Source organism: Pristiophorus japonicus, chromosome 7 (assembly GCF_044704955.1).
Source record: "Pristiophorus japonicus isolate sPriJap1 chromosome 7, sPriJap1.hap1, whole genome shotgun sequence".
In the NCBI taxonomy this organism is placed as follows: domain Eukaryota; kingdom Metazoa; phylum Chordata; class Chondrichthyes; family Pristiophoridae; genus Pristiophorus; species Pristiophorus japonicus.
The window spans coordinates 45,101,649-45,123,409 of NC_091983.1; the positions used below are offsets into that span (position 1 = coordinate 45,101,649).

The 21,761-nt window shown below is 42.6% G+C and overlaps 1 protein-coding gene across 4 annotated transcripts in view; it reads left to right on the top strand.

The window, feature by feature from the left end:
* acp1 (acid phosphatase 1) overlaps positions 1-21,761 on the top strand; it is a 63,228-nt gene that overhangs the window by 34,485 nt on the left and 6,982 nt on the right. For all 4 annotated transcript variants that reach the window (XM_070884933.1, XM_070884935.1, XM_070884934.1 and 1 more), the window contains exon 4: positions 2,677-2,738. In XM_070884933.1, the coding sequence (XP_070741034.1) occupies positions 2,677-2,738 (62 nt within the window). The remainder of the gene's footprint in view (positions 1-2,676; positions 2,739-21,761) is intronic.

Consider the following 21,761-nt stretch of genomic DNA (forward strand, 5'->3'; position numbering starts at 1 on the left):
AAGCGCAGTGGGCGGTTTTAGAATAAGGTGGAGGAGAGATGGGTGCAGCCTTTCTTTGCTGCTGCTGTTGTTGTTATTATTGTTACTGTTGTAACTCTTTTCAAATTAAAAATTTTTTGTAAGTTATGTAAATTTATAAGTGATCTTAAAGAGTGATGTTAAAGTAAAGTTTGATACAAGAACAATTTTATTAAGTTAAGTACATTGTGAACTTTTGAATAAAATATGTTTTACATTAAAACTGAATCATGTTTCATTAACACAACACAACATTACGGAACAGCTCCAAAACAGTAAACATGTCCATGTGGAATAGTTGTCGCTGAGCCCTCCGGCATCAGTAAAGTGTTCACGGATGAGCTGCTGGTACACGGCTCGAGCAATCGTTAAAGGGGCACGATGGCCCGCCCTCCTCCTCCGTCGTGCACCGGCCTCGGGCACTTGTTTGGCTTCTTCTTCATCCTCCTCCTCCTCCTGCTCGTCACCTGCATCTTCCACATCATTATCATCAGCCACTCTCACCGCAGGTGGGTCTTCCACTACCAGGTGCTGCTGCCTCCATGATGGCTAAGTTATGCAGCATGCAGCACACAACAGTGAACTGACCGACAATCTCAGGGGGGTACAGCAAGTAGCCTCCGGAATGGTCCAGGCATCGGAAACACTGTTTCATTATGCCAATAGTCCCCTCTATGATGCTGCCCATCGCAATGTGTGACACGTTGTATTCACGGTCAGCTTCCGTTCGGGTTACGCGTAGGGGCGAGACCGTACCCTTTGTCTCCCAGTAGCCAGCCCTGTCCTTTTGGCTGCTGCTGAAACATGGCAGATATAACGCTGTCGCGTAGGATGAACTCATCATGGGTGCTGCCAGGGTATCTTGCATCGACTGACATGATATGATGCTTTTGTCACACACAAGCTGCACATTAATGGAGTAGAAGCCTTTTCTATTCCTGTACATCTCGGAAGGTGATGTGGGTATAATCAATGCAGCTCTGTACATTTAGGAAGCCTGCAACCCTGGAGAGGCCCACAGCCCTGTCATGGATTGCTTGGGCAGTCATGGGGAACTTGATGAACTCATTCCTACGCGCATACAGTGCAGCTGTGACCTGACGAATGCAGACATGTGTTGCATGTTGAGAGGTGGCGCGCACATTCCCAGTTGTAGCCTTCACTTCAACTGACAAAGCAGTCCTGATGCTTGCTAGGTTGCAGGTCTGCTTTGACAAACTCACAGAACTCAGTTACAGCTTCTTTGCGGAAGCGCAGCCTTCTGACACAGTCTGCTTCACTCAGGTGGAGGTACGAACACCTGTCTCGATATATCCGAGGTGGCTAAGGCCTTCTGCCCAGCACCCTACAGGCCCTGATGTTTCTGATGCAATGGTGTTGAATCAATTGTCTCCTACGTAGCACCATGATGCAGAAGGCTCGGAAAAGGTATGCCATTGTCAGTATTGCCCCCATACTTAAATTTAACCTTTGAAAGAAGCTCAAAATGGCAGGAAAGCAGGACAGGTTCGCAGTTCTCTTTCTCCCCAAGATCTATATGGATGGATCATACCCAAAGGTCTTGTGATTTATCCTCTCTTTTCCCTTCCCCCCCTCCCTTAACTAATTGGAGTCTTCTGACTTCTTCCCTTCTCTCTCCTCTCCCTTCATTTCCCTCCTTCCCCCCCCCCCCCCCCCCCCCCACACTCATTGCAGTCTTCAGTGCAGAAGGTACCTCGCTCCCCGGGCTCCAAGCCTTCTGATCGGCACCTCGTGCTCTCTCTTCCCCGTCCCCATCCCCCAACCCATAGCTTGTTTTGTAGCCGAGTCCAGGCGCAGGGCCGATTTGCCGGCCAAAGTTATGACCCTCCAGTCGGTGGTGGCATGTGAGTGAGTTTTTAAAAAAATGAGAACTTCTGAAATCCAACAAATTTACGCTTCTACGTTGACAGGTTTTTAAAAAAAGTTGAACTTTATTATTGATTTTTGACAGTGTTCTTGACTCCCTCCAAAATCTTCGATTTAAAAACAATGGCGTGTTTCAGCGTCGATTTGTGACTGTGTGCTAGTTTTCTTAACTCACCAGAAGGTTTCTCGGGAGTGGCCAGATACGCCGACCGAAAAGGAAAAAATGTTGGCCAAACATGCGAACAATTGAAAAAACCGGTGCAGACATGAGGGAACGTAAAAAAACTGGCCTAGAAAAATCGAACCTAAGTCCGTTACGCCGACACAGATTGCAGTGGACAATTTGGAAAAAAATTAATATGGCAAAAAATATGGCGCAAATGACCGGGAAAATTGAGCCCTCTGTCCTTAAGTTATGAAGTGGGGCTTGAATCTATAACTTCTGACTCAAGGCGAGAGCAGTACCACTGAGCCAAGGCTGACCCCAAAGAATTAATATCTAAATGTCTACCTGGCCTTGTGCTGCTTTGGCTGGATATGATGCATAATAGTTTAAAATTAATTTTAACTTAGCAATGTCAGTTTACCGTAATATTAGTTAACAAAATGTAAATAATTTTATCACTGGATTCACACTGGTTTATTCATCAGAACATACTAGTTTCTCGCTATTTGTAGTTAATCAAAACTTAATTATTCCATTGCAGTATATAATAATGTGACAGTTAAAAAGAATCAGATGTTTAAGTATATATTTTTTTAAACTCCTAGGTAACCAAGGATGATTTCCTAACATTTGATTACATACTTTGCATGGATGAAAGCAATTTGAGGTGAGTAGAATATTTTCAACAGTTGACCTAGTTTTCAACAAATGCCCAAGTTGAAGTGCTGTTCAGAGTTTTAAAATTGATCTTTTGTTTCCTGGTATTAAATGATTTAGACTTTCAGTTTACATCCATTGTATATTCTCTAATAATCATAATTGACACACAACTTCCAGCTATCATTAAAGTTACCTTGCAATACTGGATCTCAACAGTAGCAAAGTTGCAATGATGAGCATTACGAATTAAAGTTGAAAAGTGTGTGTCTGTGTAATTTTCCCACTGGAAAACTTCAACATTTGCCCTTTTAAATAAAATATGTTTAACAGCATAATATATAGGACGGATGTTGTGTAGGGAGTGAAAAGGTTGTATGAAGTTTTATGAATCTGCAGAATTTAAAACTGAATTATAATCTATAGCTCCCTCCCCATATAATCTATTGGGCCCGTCTTTGGTGGATTGCCTTATTCTCGGCGGTCTCGCGGTGGTTGGTCAATCTTCACTGCCCGGTACCGCTGGGGTAGAGTGCTGGCAATATTGGTCCGGGCGGTCCTGAGTAGTGTGTCAGCGGAGTGCGATGGACGGTCTGCTCCGGTGGTGCAGGGTAAATTGACTGGGACTCTGGTTCTTCGGGTCCCGAGTTCTGCGCGCGCGCGCACTCTTCCATCGACCTTCATTTCCCCCCCGCCCCAGGAGTAGAGCAGTCTGGAGGCCAGAGACTGACGACCTCTGATCGCAGGTAAGTGTCTCCAGGTATGTTTAGATTTTTAATTATTTTGTGCAATGTTTTTGATTTATTTATAATACTTATATTGTTGTTTATTTATTTATTTTTGTGTTTTTCTGGTGGGGTGGGTTGGGGGGAGATTAAATCTCTGATCTCTGGGAGGGGAGGACTAGATCTCGGGCGTGGGATTTGATCTCTCGGCGGGCAGGGAGTGGGGGGGGAATTAGATCGCTGGGGAGAGAAATAGATCGATGGGGGGAGGAATAAATCGGTGGGGGAGGAACATTGTAGTTTATATATCGCCAACATACCATTGGCGTAAAACCACCTTTTTTCAGACGGTGTGCATCTCCGGCGGTATGCTACCAATGTTGGAATTTTGGGCGGTCTTTAGGGTGCTCCGTGTGGGCGGACGGTATGCATACCGTTTGCCGGTATATTGCTGATGAATTTCCCGCTGGGCGGTATGTAGGTATTTTTTGATCAATTTCGCAATTTTGGGCGATATGTCGGCGATTTGCAGGCGGTATGCGGTGGTATGTCCACCAATTTCGGTCCCGTTATGTATTGTGCATGTGATAGTGGTTTGGTGACTTTTTCTGTGCAGAACTCTTGAAATTGTACCATTCTTCTTTTGTTTTTGATCTATGCAATATATAGGTTTTTTCCCATATTTGACTGGGACAAATTTTTTTAGCCAAAAGTGATGATGTTCCCAAAAGTGGTGTTCCCTAGGGATCAGCACTAGGACCACTGCTTTTCTTGATGTATATTAATGACTTGGGTGTACAGGGCACAATTTCAAAATTTGCAGATGACAAAACTTGGAAGTATAGCGAACAGTGAGGAGGATAGTGATAGACTTCAAAAAGACATAGACATGCTGGTGAAATGAATGGACACGTGGCAGATGAAATTTAGCACAGAAAAGTGCAAAGTGATATATTTTAGTAGGAAGAAAACAAGGAGAGGCAATATAAACTAACGGGTACAATTCTAGAAACATAGAAAATAGGTGCAGGAGTAGGCCATTCTGCCCTTCGAGCCTGCACTGCCATTCAATAAGATCATGGCTGATCATTCCCTCAGTACCCCTTTCCTGCTTTCTCTCCATATCCCTTTAGCCGTAAGGGCCATATCTAACTCCCTCTTGAATATATCCAATTACCGTATATACTCGCGTATCCTGCGATCTCGTGTATCATGCAACCCCTAAATTTTCGTCCCCAAAACATGATTTTACCATATATCTCATGTATCATGCGAGTCACTTTTTTGAGATCGAATACAGACCTTAACATGAAACATCGAGTGGATTCTGCTGTGAAAGCTGTTTGCGAATCGAACACCGATACAGCAATCGTTCCAGCTGGCTTGACTAGCGTCGTTCAGCCACAGCCTCTACTGTGTTTGCGGGTAAAAGAAGCTTGGGCTGAGATAGATGGAGCCTCTAATAATGCAGCAAACTTCAGAGGGAGTTGTGAGTGGCGGAGGTCGGGTCGCCGGGGGGGTGAAGCGGAGGTCGGTCGCCGGGGTAGGGAGAGCGGGGGTCAGGTCGGATCCGGTCCGGTCTCTTTCCTCCCCCCCCCCCCCCCCCCCACCCCCCCGGACCTCCGCGACTCTCTCTCCCCCCCCGACCTCCGCGACTCTCTCTCATCCCCCCCCGATACAGTACAAGCGACAATAGAGGCTGCAATCCAGCCCAGGAGATACCTGCCGAGATTCAGCGTGGATACGGTCTGCTTAACAGCCTAATCTTGGCCAGCACTTCACACCCGCAAATTTTGTATCTCGCGTATCATGCGACCCCCCAAATTTAGGTTACAATTTAGGTCTTCAAAAGTCGCATGATACGTGAGTATATACGGTAACTGGCATCAACAACTCTCTGAAGCAGGGAATTCCATAGGTTCACAACTCTCTGAGTGAAGAAGTTTCTCCTCATCTCAGTCCTAAATGGTCTATCCTTTATCCGAAGACTATGTCCCTTGATTCTGGACTTCCCCAACATCGGAACCATTTTAAAAAAGGAGGAAGAGAGAAAACAGGGAATTGTAGACCGGTCAGCCTGACATCGGTAGTGGGTAAAATGATGGAATCAATTATTAAGGATGTCATAGCAGCGCATTTGGAAAGAGGTGACATGATAGGTCCAAGTCAGCATGGATTTGTGAAAGGGAAATCATGCTTGACAAATCTTCTGGAATTTTTTGAGGATGTTTCCCGTAGAGTGGACAAGGGAGAACCAGTTGATGTGGTGTATTTGGACTTTCAGAAGGCTTTCGACAAGGTCCCACACAAGAGATTAGTGTGCAAAGTTAAAGCACATGGGATTGGGGGTAGTGTGCTGACGTGGATTGAGAACTGGTTGGCAGACAGGAAGCAAAGAGTAGGAGTAAATGGGTACTTTTCAGAATGGCAGGCAGTGACTAGTGGGGTACCACAAGGTTCTGTGCTGGGGCCCCAGCTGTTTACATTGTACATTAATGATTTAGACGAGGGGATTAAATGTAGTATCTCCAAATTTGCGGATGACACTAAGTTGGGTGGCAGTGTGAGCTGCGAGGAGGATGCTATGAGGCTGCAGAGCGACTTGGATTGGTTAGGTGAGTAGGCAAATGCATGGCAGATGAAGTATAATGTGGATAAATGTGAGGTTATCCACTTTGGTGGTAAAAACAGAGAGACAGACTATTATCTGAATGGTGACAGATTAGGAAAAGGGGAGGTGCAACAAGACCTGGGTGTCATGGTACATCAGTCATTGAAGGTTTGGCATGCAGGTACAGCAGGCGGTTAAGAAAGCAAATGGCATGTTGGCCTTCATAGCGAGGGGATTTGAGTACAGGGGCAGGGAGGTGTTACTACAGTTGTACAGGGCCTTGGTGAGGCCACACCTCTGGAGTATTGTGTACAGTTTTGGTCTCCTGACTTGAAGAAGGACATTCTTGCTATTGAGGGAGCGCAGCGAAGGTTCACCAGACTGATTCCCGGGATGGCGGGACTGACATATCAAGAAAGACTGGATAAACTGGGCTTGTATTCACTGTAGTTCAGAAGAATGAGAGGGGATCTCATAGAAACGTTTAAAATTCTGGCGGGTTTAGACAGGTTAGATGCAGGAAGAATGTTCCCAATGTTAGGGAAGTCCAGAACCAGGGGTCACAGTCTAAGGATAAGGGGTAAGCCATTTAGGACCGCGATGAGGAAAAACTTCTTCACCCAGAGAGTGGTGATCCTGTGGAATTCTCTACCACAGAAAGTTGTTGAGGCTAATTCACTAAATATATTCAAAAAGGAGTTAGATGTAGTCTAGGGATCAAGGGATATGGCGAGAAAGCAGGAATGGGGTCCTGAAGTTGCATGTTCAGCCATGAACTCATTGAATGGCGGTGCAGGCTCAAAGGGCAGAATGGCGTACTCCTATTATCTATGTTTTTATGTTTCTAACATTCTTCCTGCATCTAACCTGTCCAGTCCCGTCAGAATCTTATACGTTTCTATGAGATTCCCTCTCATCCTTCTAAACTCCAGTGAATAAAGGCCCAGTTGATCCAGTCTCTCCTCATATGACAGTCCAGCCATCCCTGGAATCAGTCTGGTGAACCTTCGCTGCACTCCCTCAATAGCAAGAATGCCCTTCCTCAGATTAGGAGACCAAAACTGAACACAATATTCCAGATGAGGCCTCACGAAGGCCCTGTACAACTGCAGTAAGACCTCCCTGCTCCTATACTCAAATCCCCTAGCTATGAAGGCCAACATACCATTTGCCTTCTTCACCGCCTGCTGCACCTGCATGCCCACTTTTTGTGACTGATGAACCATGACACCCAGGTCTCGTTACACCTCCCCTTTTCCTAATCTGCCGCCATCCAGATAATATTCTGGCTTCGTGGTTTTGCCCCAAACTGGATAACCTCACATTTATCCACATTATACTGCATCTGCCATGCATTTGCCCACTCACCTAACCTGTCCAAGTCACCCTGCAGCCTCTTAGCGTCCTCCTCACAGCTCACACTGTCACCCAGTTTAGTGTCATCCGCAAACTTGGGTGTCATCCGCAAACTAAAGGCGGTGTATGAACAGAGAGACCTGGGGGTATATGTGTACAGAGCAGGACTGGTTGAGAAAGCAGTTAAGAAACATACAGGATCCTGGGCTTTATAAGTAGAGGTGTGGAGTACAGAATGAAAGAAGTTATGCTGAACCTTTTACAAAACACTAGTTCGGCCTCAACTGGAGTATTGTGTCCAATTCTGGGCACCGCACTTCAGGAAGGCCTTAGAGAGGGTGCAGAAAAAATTTATTAGACTGGTTCCAGGGATGAAGGACTTCAGTTACATGGATAGACTAGAGAAGCTGGGGTTGTTCTCCTTAGAGCAGAGAATAATAGAATCGTAGAAATTTACATCACAGAAGGAGGCCATTTGGCCCATTGTGTCCATGCCAGCCGACACCACCTTCTGAGTGAAAAGATTTGCCCTCAAGTTCCCTCTAAACATCCTACCAGTTACTTTAAATCTATGCTGCCTGGTTATTGACACCTCTGCTAAGGGAAATGGGTCCTTCCTATCCACTCTACTAATTGATTGACCCCTCTCCTAAGGAAAATCGATCCTTCCTAGGCCCCTCATAATTTTATACACCTCAATTAAATCTACCCTCAGCCTCCTCTGTTTCAACGAAAATAACCCAAGCCTTTCCTTGTTGCTAAAGTTCTCCATTCGCGGCAACATCCTCGTAAATCTCCTCTGTATACTCTAGTGTAGTCACATCTTTCCTGTAATGTGGTGACCAGAACTGCACGCAGTACTCTAGCTGTGGCCTAACTAGTGTTTTGTAAAGTTCAAGCATAACTCCCTTGCTCTTATATTCTATGCCTTGGCTAATAAAGGCAAGTATCCCCTTTGTCTTCTTAACCACCTTATCTGCCTGTCCTGTTACCTCCAGGGATCTGTGGACATACACTCCAAGGTCCTTCTGTTCCTCTGCACTTCTCAGTGTTTTACCATTTATTGTGTATTCCCTTACCTTGTTAGCCCTCCCCAAATGCATTACCTCATACTTCTCTCTATTGAATTCCATTTGCCATTGTCCTGTCCACCTGACCAGTCCATTGATATCTTCCTGCAGTCTACAGCGTTGTTCTTCATTATCAACCACACAGCTGATTTTTGTATCATATGCAAACTTCTTATACCCTCTACATTCAGGTCCAAATCATTGATATATATCACAAAAAGCAAGGGACCTAGTACTGAGCCCTGTGGAACCCCACTGGAAACATCCTTCCAGTCACACAAACACCCATCAACTATTAGCCCTTTCTTCCTGCCTCTGAACCTATTTTGGATCCCACTTGCCACTTTGCCTTGGATCCCATGGGCTTTTACTTTCATGACTAGTCCTCCAGCCCCATATCTGTAGCCAGAGAGGATTGGAAAATGATGGTCAGAGCCTCTGCTATTTCCTCTTGCTTCTCTTAACAGCCTGGGATGCATTTCATCTGGGCTTGGGAATTTAGCCACTTTCAAAGATGTTGAACCCCTTACTACTTTCTTTTTCACTATGTTTATTTCATCTAATATTTCACACATTCCTCCCTGATTGCAAAGAAGGTTGAGAGGACATTTGATAGGTGTTCAAAATCATGAGGGAGCAAACAGAGGAGATAGAGGCAAACTGTTCCCATTGGCCGAAGGGTCGAGAACCAGAGGACAGATTTAAGGTGATTGGCAAAAGAATCAAAGGCAACGTGAGGAAACACTTTTTTACGCAGCACGTGGTTAGGATCTGGAATGCAGTGCCTAAAAGGGTGGTGGAAGCAGACTCAGTCGTGGCTTTCAAAAGGGAATTGGATAAGTACCTGAAGGAAAACAAATTGCAGGGAAAGGGCAGGGGGGGACTAATTGAAGTGCTCTTGCAAAGACCTGGCATGGACTCAATGGGCCGAATGGCCTCCTACTGTGTTGTAACCATTCTATGCAAGATAGCGGCACAAAAATACATAATTTTCCAATGGATTAATAAGTCTCCATCAGAGAGACCAAAGAATCAGAAGCACACTGATACAGTAAGGAATTCTATTGCACTTCTAGCGCATTGTTGGAGTGGTGTAAAGAGAGCTTTACTCTGCATATTATGCTGCTTTTAACCCAAGCTACATGTAGCCTTTATATTAACCTGGAGTGCAAAGATGTTTCTATTCCCACATATCTCAAAAATGAAAAACGATAATGAAAGTCTATGGGGTCGGAATTCCATTTGCACCGCCACCCGTTAGCACCGGAGAGAGGCGGCTAACAGGCCGCTAAGGACTTACCGTTGGCGGGGAGCGGGTTCCTCGGCTCATGAGATATTTAGTTCGGCAGTAGGGGCGGCGCCAAGAGGTACCGCCTTGCGCTGTACCGCCACTCACATGGTGACGTCATCGAGTGTTCAGCGCCCCCTTGGCGCCTTTGCTTTGAAATGAGGTAGGTACGTTGGCCTTACTGGCTGGCATTTGTACAGCCTAGAAAAGCTGTCAGTACATTGGGAATCCCGAGGCGGTATCGTCCAGAGATCAAGGTAAGTTGTTAACTTTAATCTTTTCAGCAATTATGTATTAATGGTACCAGTGGGGAAGTGTAGGTCATAAGTTTTCAGAAACTTTTTTTCTCTCTTTTTTCAACTCGCATGCGGCAGCCTACCATTGGGAAATTCAGTAGGTCTGCTGAGCTACCGCTCCATTGGTACCTGAGGATGAGTGTGTAACGCCACCTTTAGTGCTGCTCTCTCCTCTTTGGACGGTAAAACTGAATTTGGCAGTTTGAGGCGGTGATTACCGCCTGGTAGTAAAATAACCGTTCAGGAGGTATCACCACCTCCAAAACGGCGGTACCAAATTTCGACCCCTATGTCTTTATTTTAAATTGATAGAAAGAAATTATCCTTAATGCTGACTGTTGAAACTTTCATGATGAACCTTTACCATTTACCTTAACGTGCTAATTGGTTTGTGCTGGAACTGGTATAGCTATCTATGTATGTTCTTTTCTGCACCACAAAAAAATTGAATATATTAATCCAATTGTAAAAATTGAGCCTTGAAATCTGTTCATTTTGCATTTGGGAAACTTGAAACCGCAATATATCAATAAATAAATGTTATTTTGAAGTACTAAAGTTCAGGAGCAATATAGTGGTTTTCATTTTTCTTTGCCTGTTGCATTGTAAGCAAACGCACGGAGGGTAGATTTTTGTCTTCACTGCCTGGGTGATCTAGTGAAGCAAATTGCCTTGCCCTTTATAGAACCCACTTGATTTGCATTCTATTGAAATTTGGTGTTGAAGATGTAAATCTACTCACTAATCTTAAAGAAAAAGGGTTCTACCTACTTAATTTAAATATTCAATGGTTATCTTGGCCTAGGATTTGTTTTTTGATTCACAGAAATACTGTTTATATAGTTAAGTTCATCCATTTAAAAAAAAAATGGAAATAGCAATAATATCAGCACATGATGGAGACACAACACAACTATCCATTAAAATATGTGCATTAGATGAATGAGATTCATGTCTAAAGACTATACAGTCATCTATGACACTGTGGTGGCAAGTAACATTAGCGCCACACAAATGTCAGGTAATGACCATCTCCTCCAAGCGAGAATCTAACCACCTCCCCATGTTATTCAACGGCATTAAGATCACCGAATCCTCACTATCAGCATCCTAGGGATCACCATTGGCCAGAAACCTAACTGGACCGGCCACATACATATTGTGGCAACAAGAGTGGGTCAGAGGCTGGGTATTCTGCTACAAGTGTCTCACCACCTGACTCCCCAGAGCCTTTCCACTATTTACAATGCACAAGTCAGGGGTATGATGGAAATACTCTCCACTTGCCTGGATGAGTACAGCTCCAGCAACACCCAAGAAGTTCGACATCATCCAGCACAAAGCAACTTGCTTAATTGCCACCCTATCCACCACCTTAAACATTTACTGCCTCCACCACCGGCGCACCATGGCGGCAGTGTGTACCATCTGTAAGAGGCATTGCAGCAACTCGCCACAGCACCTCCCAAACCCGCGACCCCTACCACATAGAAAGACAAGGTCAGCAGGCGCATGGGAGCACCATCACCTGCAAGTTCCCCTCCAAGTTACACTCCATCCTGACTTGGAAATATATCGCCATTCCTTCATCGTCGTTTGGTCAAAATCCTGGAACTCCCTCCCTAATGGCACTGTGGAAGTACCTTCACCACAAGGAATGCAATGGTTCAAGAAGGCGGCTCACCACCATCTTCTCAAGGGCAATTAAGGATGGGCAATAAATGCTGGTCTTGCCAGCGATGCCCACATCCCGGAACGAATAATAAAAAAACTAGAGTCAATATTGCCACTAGAATTAGGCTTCTTGCATTCGGACATGTTAATGCTTATGGGATGAAGTAAAAGATCACTCTCCTCTCATGGTGGGAAAATTTCCCTAACCGTAACTATCATGAAGGAATACAGAGAAGCTGGAAGGAGAATTATACAGCTCTACAGTGTAAAAACTTTTCAACTCCTCCAAGTCGGTATCTCCACATGTTTTGTGCAGTATTTCAGGCAAGTGGCTCAAGCCTGGATAGATTTGTTTTGACAAAAGAACAGGGTACATACAGTTTTTTTTTCTGAATTGGTCTATTGTCCATAACTTGTGAATACATTAAAAGTTAGTTGATAATCCCATCTGGAGATACAGAACTGGGTGCAGCATATAATAGCAAGTCATTAAGATGATGACTGCCAGGCTCCAGTGGTATATAAGATAGCTCTATCAAAGAGCTGGCACATGCTCAAAGACCACCTCCTATGCTGTAAGGTTCTATAATATTCACTGGAAACTAGAGGGAAGTACAGTGATCTAATTTCAACTGAGTCAGATTATTGCACGTCTGGAAAATACATACAAGGCTCTCAACTTATATACTAGAGATGAAAGCTTCCAGTGCTACAAAGGAGGAAGCATAACCTTAATCTGATCTATTCTCTAGTGGTTACTATGCATACCACATCACCTTTCTTTGCTCTTCTACAGTGTCAATATTTAGGACTGGCCTTCCCCCATTCCTTTTACATAATTGGAGCTTATTGAGTCCATTTGAAGTAACATAGACATGTTGGTTCCTGATCTGTCATTTCTTATTTATATAAAAAAAACAGTGACAACAAAGGTCTAGTTGTGTGGGCTCTGACCTTCTGGGAAGAAAGTGATATATCTGGAAGTAACGGTCACTGGTTTCAAGGTGAAAATGATTCGACAAAGCTTCATTTGACACCTTTATCAACCAACTGAATAAGCCGCTTTAAACATTTATCAATCCCACTCCACACTAGAATTAGTCCATAGAGCATTTATCTAACAAAAGTACATTTTTATCACCGATTTTAAAAATCCAAAGGTTTTTTTTCAGCTGCTTTTCAGTATTTTTAACATTGAAAACCAAACGTAAATTGGTGTGGAGCAAATTAGAACCCACGGAAAATTTGAAGAAAATCAGTTTTTATTTTGAGAAATCACGAAACACCAAGCATGCATGCAAGAAGCTAATGAGGTACAAGTTAAGCTAAATGACAATCCACGATTATTTTTATTTCACAGGCCCCACTTTAGAGGCCTCCATGGTAGTTCCAAAAGCACTGGCTCATGTATATATTCTCATTCCAAACCTTATCATGTACTCTATACATGTCTTACTTTGTCAAGTACTCTATAAGGGATAAACCCAAGAATTCTTATTTTTTTCGGGTTTCAGAATATATAGAGTGGGGTCTGGAATGGTGATTACATTTTCTTCCTATCTTTTTATTTAAACGACTTATAAACAATGGGCCAGAATTTATTGTAGCCAGAAAACAAATGGCGCTCGACAAAAGAATGGTGTCCGCTGTTCGTTACATTGCTCTTGCCTATTTAATTTCCAAGAGACATTACACTGGAAGTTGCTGTAAATAGGAGATGGAATCAGCATGACGACCTCTACAACCAATCAGATTGAAGTATTGTGAAATGAACAACACATGATCTGAACAAACAAGTGTAAGAATAGTAAAATCAATGTCAAATCAGGTACAGAAAGCAAAATAAAGAGAGGGAAATAATGATTGGATTAACACGGAGAGAAAAAAAAGAGACAAAGTAAAAGTTGTAAAGTGTTTTTAAAAATTTCCAACAACAATTAAAAGTTGACGGAATGAGACTCCATGCTTGTAATAGTTAATTTTCAGTGCCACAGAGGTTATTAGCAAAAATTAAGATTTATCACTTCATTAAAAAGGGTTCTTAGACTGAAATGGACAAGCCTAACTTTTGGTGGCGAATTTAGTTCGCATCTACAATGCAAGGACAGGAACTTCGCCGTTCAATGGTGTGCCAGTCAGAAAAATGCCGTTTTCGCAAAGCTAACGGCAGAGCGGTACATCTTGTACAGCAAAGTCCAGAATTTTGTATTTAATGACACACCGGCCCGTGCCTGAAGTTATTGTGCAATTTGCGCATAAATGCCTCACCGTATTTTGATAGAAAATTCTGGCCCAATATTAACTAATAACTTTATCTCCAGTTGCTTCACTTCCAGAATTTGGCACTGAAATACAGATCCTGGGATGCACACATCTATGTGTCATAACGCAATATGCATGATGATGCCATTAGCGCAATGTGCACTTATCTCACGATTCACTAGAAGCAGAGAGAATTTGATGTTTTCTCGGTCCACCAACCTGGAGAAGTCCAGGAACTTAACAGCATTCACTTTAAAATTGTTTTAGATCTCCACATATAGCTGTAGGGGAAGGGAAATGGCAAACATCCCTCTGTTTTTGAAAAAAATGCAATTGATTATTGGAGCTCCTTGTGTTTAAAAAAATTACTTGTAGCAACATCTAACAATGTTCATAAATTGATTTGAAAGAATATTGCATGAAACAACATGAAGTCTACATCCAGTTATTCATGGGATTGATTAAATCTAATGTCTCCAAAGGTGGTAGTTGATCAGTTGTGAAATGAATCCTGTATTCTCATGATAAATTTTGAGTCCTAACTGAATTGGAGCTCAATTACTGATTTTTGCCTTTAATCACTACACAAAATAATATTTTTCCCCAAAACACACACTAAGTTATTTTTGGTACTCCAATGCAACAAGTTTGCACCAAACAAGATCAAGCAAACAGCAAATGAGTTAAATGTCCAGTTTTACTGATGATCAAGTACATTTTTGGTCAGGATACTGGGAGGACATACTATTCTATGAAAAAGTGCCATGGGATCTTTTATATATGGGCTTTGGTTTAACATCACATTCAAACGATTGCACCTCCTGACTGTGCAGTACTCCCTCAGTACTAGATTATGCTGACGTCTTGAATGGAATTTGAACCCTACAGCCTTCTGATTCAGCCAAGAGTGCCACCACTGAGTCAATCTGGCATTGCTACATAAATCTTGTATTCAAGGTTGTCTTTTCTTTTGCCTCAGTACAGCTAATAAGGATTTTTTTTGCCATAACTTTAGCAGAAAGGCCAGAGAATCCTTGCAGGAATTTACCACTTTCACCACCATACCAAATGTTGACCAAGGATTTTGTTTTTAGTATTAAGTCACAACTGTTATCAGATGTATTTATTTTATAGCCTTAAGACAAAGTAGCTCCTACCAATCATTCTAGGCACCTTTTATATTAAAAAAAAATACTGGAAACACTCAGCAGGTCAGACAGCAGCTGGAGAGAAGGTAGGGTTAATATTTTGGGTCGATACCCTTTTATCAGAACCTTTTTATTGTGATGCTTCAGCATGATTTCCTTTTCTTCCCTTTGTTTTCCTGCCCTACCCATCTTTCTTAATGTGGGCACAGTCAGGAGTTTGCAATGCAGATAACCACAGGCTGGAAGTGACAAAGGCATGGATGAGGGTTTCAATGGCAAATCGATCAGAGGCGAGCGATGTTTCAAAAATGAAAGTAGGCGGTCTTTGTGATGGGGAAGATATGGGATTGAAAGCTTAGCTTGGGATCGAATAGGACTCCGAGGTTGTGAACAGCCTGCAACTGTGGCTGTGGAGGGAGTTGGAGTCCGTGGCAAGAGTGGAATTTGTGGCTTGGTCCAACCACATTAGCTTTGATTTTCCCACTGTTTAGCTGGAGAAAATTGTGGCTCATCAAAGACTGGATGGCAGACCACCAATTTAACAGCACAGAGGCAGTGGAGAGGTTGTGAGATGTACAGGTGGATGCCATCAGCATGCATGTGAACGCTGACCTATGTCTCTATGCTCTTTTGTGGAGGCAAGTTATGTAATATGTTATCCTATTTGTGAGAAAAGCAGTGAAAATTCTAAGTTCTAACTTTAGATGGTATGAGTGGTCACGTGGATTTTTAATCATTTTTTCAAGTTCAGTCTTTTTCATTCATTAACAAATAGTATGACATTTCCATAAGGTGCCCAGATCTATTCACTTCATCTCTGGTTTGAAGGTGGACAGTAGTATTTGTAATGTAATAAAATATCCCAAAACTTCACAGAGCATTGATTGGAGAAGAGTTGGGGGAGATGACTGAAGACATGGTCAAAGAAGTTGTGAAGTCTTTGAAAGAGGGGTAACAAGGCAAAAGGACATGCAGAGTGTATTCCAAAGTGTGGTGCCCTGATTATGAAGGTTATGTAACCAAAGGTAGAGTGAAGAGGAAAGTGGGAATATGAAGAACAACAGAATCATGTCAGCATGCTCCCTCTACACTTGAGCAGGGCTGAAGCCTATTGCAGAGGTATGGAAAGGTGAAGCCATGAAATTACTCGTAAGGTAAAAATTTTTCAATGCAATATATTGGGGATGGTGAGCCAGAAAAGGTTAATGATTTCAGAGGTGATGGATAAGTAGGTTACGATACATGTGGCAGTGTTGTGGATAAGTTTTCGTTTATCTAGCATTGGAACGCAGAAGAATTGTATTGGGATAATTGAGCCTGGAATTGACAAAGGTGTAGATAAGAGGCTCGGTGGTACTGATGATGAAATCTGGATGTAGCCAGATGGTGTTACAAAGTTGAAAACTGGAGCCATGGTAGTGGATAAGATGTGAAGTTTGAAGCTAAACCAAACTCGGTCAAACAAAATGTTAATTTATTACATAGAATTGCATAGAATATACAACATAGAAACAGACCATTAGGCCCAACCAGTCCATGCCAGCATTTATGCTCCTCATGAGCCTCCTTCCATCCTTCCTCATCTAACTCTATCAACAAAACCCTCTCTTCCTTTCTCTCTCATATGATTAGCTAGCTTCCCCTTAAATGCATCTATACTATTCGCCTCAACTACTCCCTGTGATTGCAAGTTCCACATTCTCACCACTCTGAGTAAATAAGGTTCTTCTGAATTCCCTATTTGATTTCGTGGTGACTATCTTGTATTGATGGCCTCTAGTCTTGCGCACCAGGTAAAATGCTGGACAGTTCAGACATATGAAATAGGTTTGAAAACTGGCATGAAGTGGGAACTGAAGTAACTTCTGACACAAGTGCAGAAAGATAAATATTTTACTTCAAGAACCAACATTGATTTGTAATGGGTAGATCATTTCTAATGAACCTAATTGAATTTTTTTGATGAAGTAGTAGACAGGTCAATGTCTATGGATGTACTTTATATGGACTTCTAGAAGGCATTTGATAAGAACATAAGAAATAGGAACAGGAGTAGGCCATACGGCCCCTTGAGCCTGCTCAACCATTTAATATCATGGCTGATCCGATCATGGACTCGGGTCCACTTCCTTGCTGCTCTCCATAACCCCTTATTCCCTTATCGTTTAAGAAACTGACTGTTTCTGTCTTAAATTTATTCAATGTACCAGCTTCCACAGCTCTCTGAGGCAGTGAATTCCACAGATCCACAACCTTCAGAGAAGAAATTTCTCCGCATCTCCGTTTTAAATTATTCTAAGATGATGCCCTCTAGTTCTAGTCTCCTCTATTAGTGGAAACATCCTCTCTGCATCCACCTTGTCAAGCCCCCTCATAATCTTATACGTTTCGATAAGATCACCTCTCATTCTTCTGAATTCCAATGAGTAGAGGCCCAACCTACTCAACCTTTCTTCATAAGTCATCCCCCTCATCTCCTGAATCAACCTAGTGAACCTTATCTGCACTGCCTCCAAAGCAAGTATATCCTTTCGTAAATATGGAAACCAAAACTGCACGCAGTATTCCAGGTGTGGCCTCACCAATACCCTGTACAACTGTAGCAAGACATCCCTGCTTTTATACTCCATCCTTTTTGCAATAAAAGCCAAGATTCCATTGGCCTTCCTGATCACTTGCTGTACCTGCATACTAACCTTTTGTGTTTCATGCACAAGTACCCCCAGGTCCCGCTGTACTGCAATCTTTCTCCATTTAAATAAAAAACTTGCTCTTTGCTTTTTTCTGCCAAAGTGTATGACCTCACACTTTCCAACATTATACTCCATCTGCCAAATTTTTGTCCACTCACTTAACCTGTCTATATCCTTTTGCAGATTTTTTGTGTCCTCCTCACACATTGCTTTTCCTCCCATTTTTGTTTCGTCAGCAAACTTGGCTACGTTACACTCGGTCCCTTCTTCCAAGTCGTTAATATAGGTTGTAAATAGTTGGGATCCCAGCACTGATCCCTGCGGCACCCCACTGGTTACTGATTACCAACCAGAGAATGAACCATTTATCCCTACTCTCTGTTTTCTGTTAGTTAGCCAATCCACTATCCATGTGAATATATTACCCCAACCCCGTGAACTTTTATCTTGTGCAGTAACCTTTTATGTGGCACCTTATCAAATGCCTTCTGGAAGCCCAAATACACCACATCCACTGGTTCCCCTTTATCTACCCTGTTCGTTGCATCCTCAAAGAATTCCAGCAAATTTGTCAAACATGATTTCCCCTTCATAAATCCATGTTGACTCTGCCTGACCGAATTTTGCTTTTCCAAATGTCCTGCTACTGCTTTAATAATGGACTCCCAACATTTTCCCAACCACAGATGTTAGGCTAAGTGGTCTATAGTTTCCTGCTTTTTGTCTCCCTCCTTTTTTATATCCATATAAACTGTTATTTGAAATTAAACCTCATAGAATTGAAGGTAAATTATTCATTTGTTAGGCGGTAGAAGACAGAGGATAGGGATAATGGGTATGTACTCAAATTGGAAGGAAGTGACTAGTAATGTCCAGCAAGGATCTGTGCTGGAGCCTCAACTGTTCACTATATTTATTAATGCCTTGGCTATATGGCTGTCTTTTGTATGATCTAAGTTTGCTGATGACACAAAGATTGGAGACATAGTAACTAGTGTAGACGAGAGCATAAAATTACAAAGAGACATTGATAGATTAAGTGAGTGAGCGAAACTGTGGCAGATTAATTTGAACTCTGGTAACTGTGAGGTCATCCATTTTGAACCAACAAAGGATAGATCCGAGTATTTAAATGGTGAAAATCTAGGAACCGTGGCGGTCCAAAGAGATTTGGGGAGCCATGTATACCCATCACTAAAATATAGTAGTCAGGTACAAAAAAAAAATCAAAAATGCTAATGTAACGTTGGCCTTCAAGACTAGAGAGGTAGAATATAATGAGGAGGAAATTTTGTCACAGCTATACAATATCCTGGTTAGACCATATCTGGATCACTGTGGACAGTTCTGGCTACTGCATCTTAGAAAGGAAATATTGGCCTTGGAAGGAGTGCAGTTCAGGTTCACCAGAATGTTCCCAGGGCTCCAAGGGTTAGCTTATGAGGAGAGATTACAGATACTAGGCTTGTATTACAAAAGCAAAGTACTGCAGATGCTTCAATTTGGAAATAAAAACAAAAAATGCTGGAAATACTCCAGGCAGCATCTGTGGAGAGAGAAACAGCATTAATGTTTTAGGTCGATGATCTTTCATCAGGCTTGTAGTCACTAGAATATACAAGGTTATGTGGTGATTTGAATGCAATTGGTGATTTTAAGATTTTGAAAGGAATTGGTAGGGTAGATAGAGAGAAACTTTATCCGCTGGTGGGGGGAGTCTAGGACAAGGGGACAAAATCTTAAAATTAGAGTCGGGCCATTCAGGAGAGAAGTTAGGACACACTTCTTCATGTAAAGGGTGGGAGAGTTTGGAACTCTCCCACAAACAGCAGTAGATGCTAGCTTAATTAATAATTTTCAATCTGAGAGCAATAGATTTTTGCTCAACAAGTGTATAAAAGAATATGGAGTTAAGGTTTGTAATTGAATGGCATAACAGACTCGAGGGGCTGAATGGCTTTTAAAAAAATATATATATTTATTCAATTGCCTTTTAAAAGTTGTTATGGATTCTGCTTCCACCACTCTAGCAGGGTAGTCCATCTCCCAACCTAAAAATGCTCTGAATTATAAAAACAATATTTATCCTAATCTCTCTTTGTTCTTTTAGCGGGTGGTCTTAAGTTTGTGCCATCTTATCAAAAATCCTTTGTCGATTTGAATATCTCTGTCAGATGTCTTCTTAGCCTTCTCTGCTCTAATGAAAAGAGCACAGTTTCTCTAGTCTCTTATATCCTGTAATTAAAGGTATCTTAGTGAATCTCTTCTGAACCTTCTCCATGGCCTTGATGTCCCTCCTAAATTAACCCCCAAAACTGAACTAACCTAATCAATGATTTTATAATGTTTCAGTATTACCATATTGCTTTTGTACTCAATGCCCCTGTATTTAAAACCTAGAGGACGATTGGCTTAATTATGTTTTACAGCTTCATCAAAATTGTTCTCCCATTTTTGTGTATCGGTATGGCTGTATGCTCCTCTTAAATTTTGCTCTCCTTTTCATCAAAGACTCTTTCTTCTTGGCTGTTAAGAAAAATTCAGAACAGATCTACCAGCTCACTGATATCAAGAAACTGCTGAGCGCACTGGATATAGCAAAGGCTATGGGCCCCAACAACATGCCAGCTGTAATGCTCAAGACTTTTGCTCCAGAACTAGCCGCTCCTCTAGCCAGACTGTTCCAGTACAGCTACAACACTGGCTTCTACCCAACAAAGTGGAAGATTACCCAGATATGTCCCGTCCACAAAAAGCATAACAAATCTAATCCAGCCAATTATCAGCCTACTCTCAATCATGAGCAAAGTGATGGAAGGTGTCGTTGACAGTGCTATCAGGCGGCACTTTCTCACTAATAATCTGCTCACTAATGATTAGTTTGGTTTTCGACAGGACCTCTCAGCTTCAGACCTCTGCCTTGGTGCAAACATTGACAAAAGAGTTGAATTCCAGAGATGAGGTGCGAGTGACTGCCCTTGACATCAAGGCAGCATTTGACCGAGTGCGGCATCAAGGAGCCCTAGTAAAATTGAAGTCAGTAGGAATCGGAAAACTCTCCACTGGCTGGAGTCATAACTAGCAAAAAGCAAGGTGGTTGTTGGAGCCCAAGGTCATAGCTGCAGGAGTTCCTCAGAGCAGTATCCTAGGCCCAAACATCTTCAGCTGCTTCATCAATGACATTCCCACCATTATAAGGTCAGAAGTATGGATGTTCGCTGATAATTGCACTCTCAACTCTTCAGATAATGAAGCAGTCTGTGCCTGCATGACCTGGACAACTTAATGTGTGGCACGAATGTTACTTGCCACTTAAGTGCCAGGCAATGACTATCTCCAACAAGAGAGAGTCTAACCACCTCCACTTGACATTCAGTGGCACTACCATCGTATCCCCATCATCAACATCCTAGGGGTCACCATTGACCAGATCCCTAACTGGACTAGCCACAGAAAATACTGTGGCTACAAGAGCAGATCAGAGGCTGGGTATTCTGTGGAGAATGTCTCACATCCTGATTCCCCAAAAACTTTCCACTATCTACAAGGCACCAGTCAAGGGTATGATAGAAATACTCTCCACTTGCCTGGATGAGTGCAGCTCCAGCAACACCCAAGAAGCTCGACACCATCCAGCACAAAGCAACCTGCTTAATTGCCACCCTATCCACCACCTTAAACATTTACTCCCTCCACCACCGGCACACCGTGGCTGCAGTGTGTACCATCGATAAGATGCACTGCAGCAGCTCTCCAAAACTTCAACACCTCCCAAACCCGTGACCTCTACCACTTAGAAGAACAGGGGCAGCAGGTGCCGAAGAGCACAATCACCTCCAAGTTCCCCTCCATATCATACACCATCATGACTTCAAAATTTATTGCCGTTCCTTCATCGTCACTGAGTCAA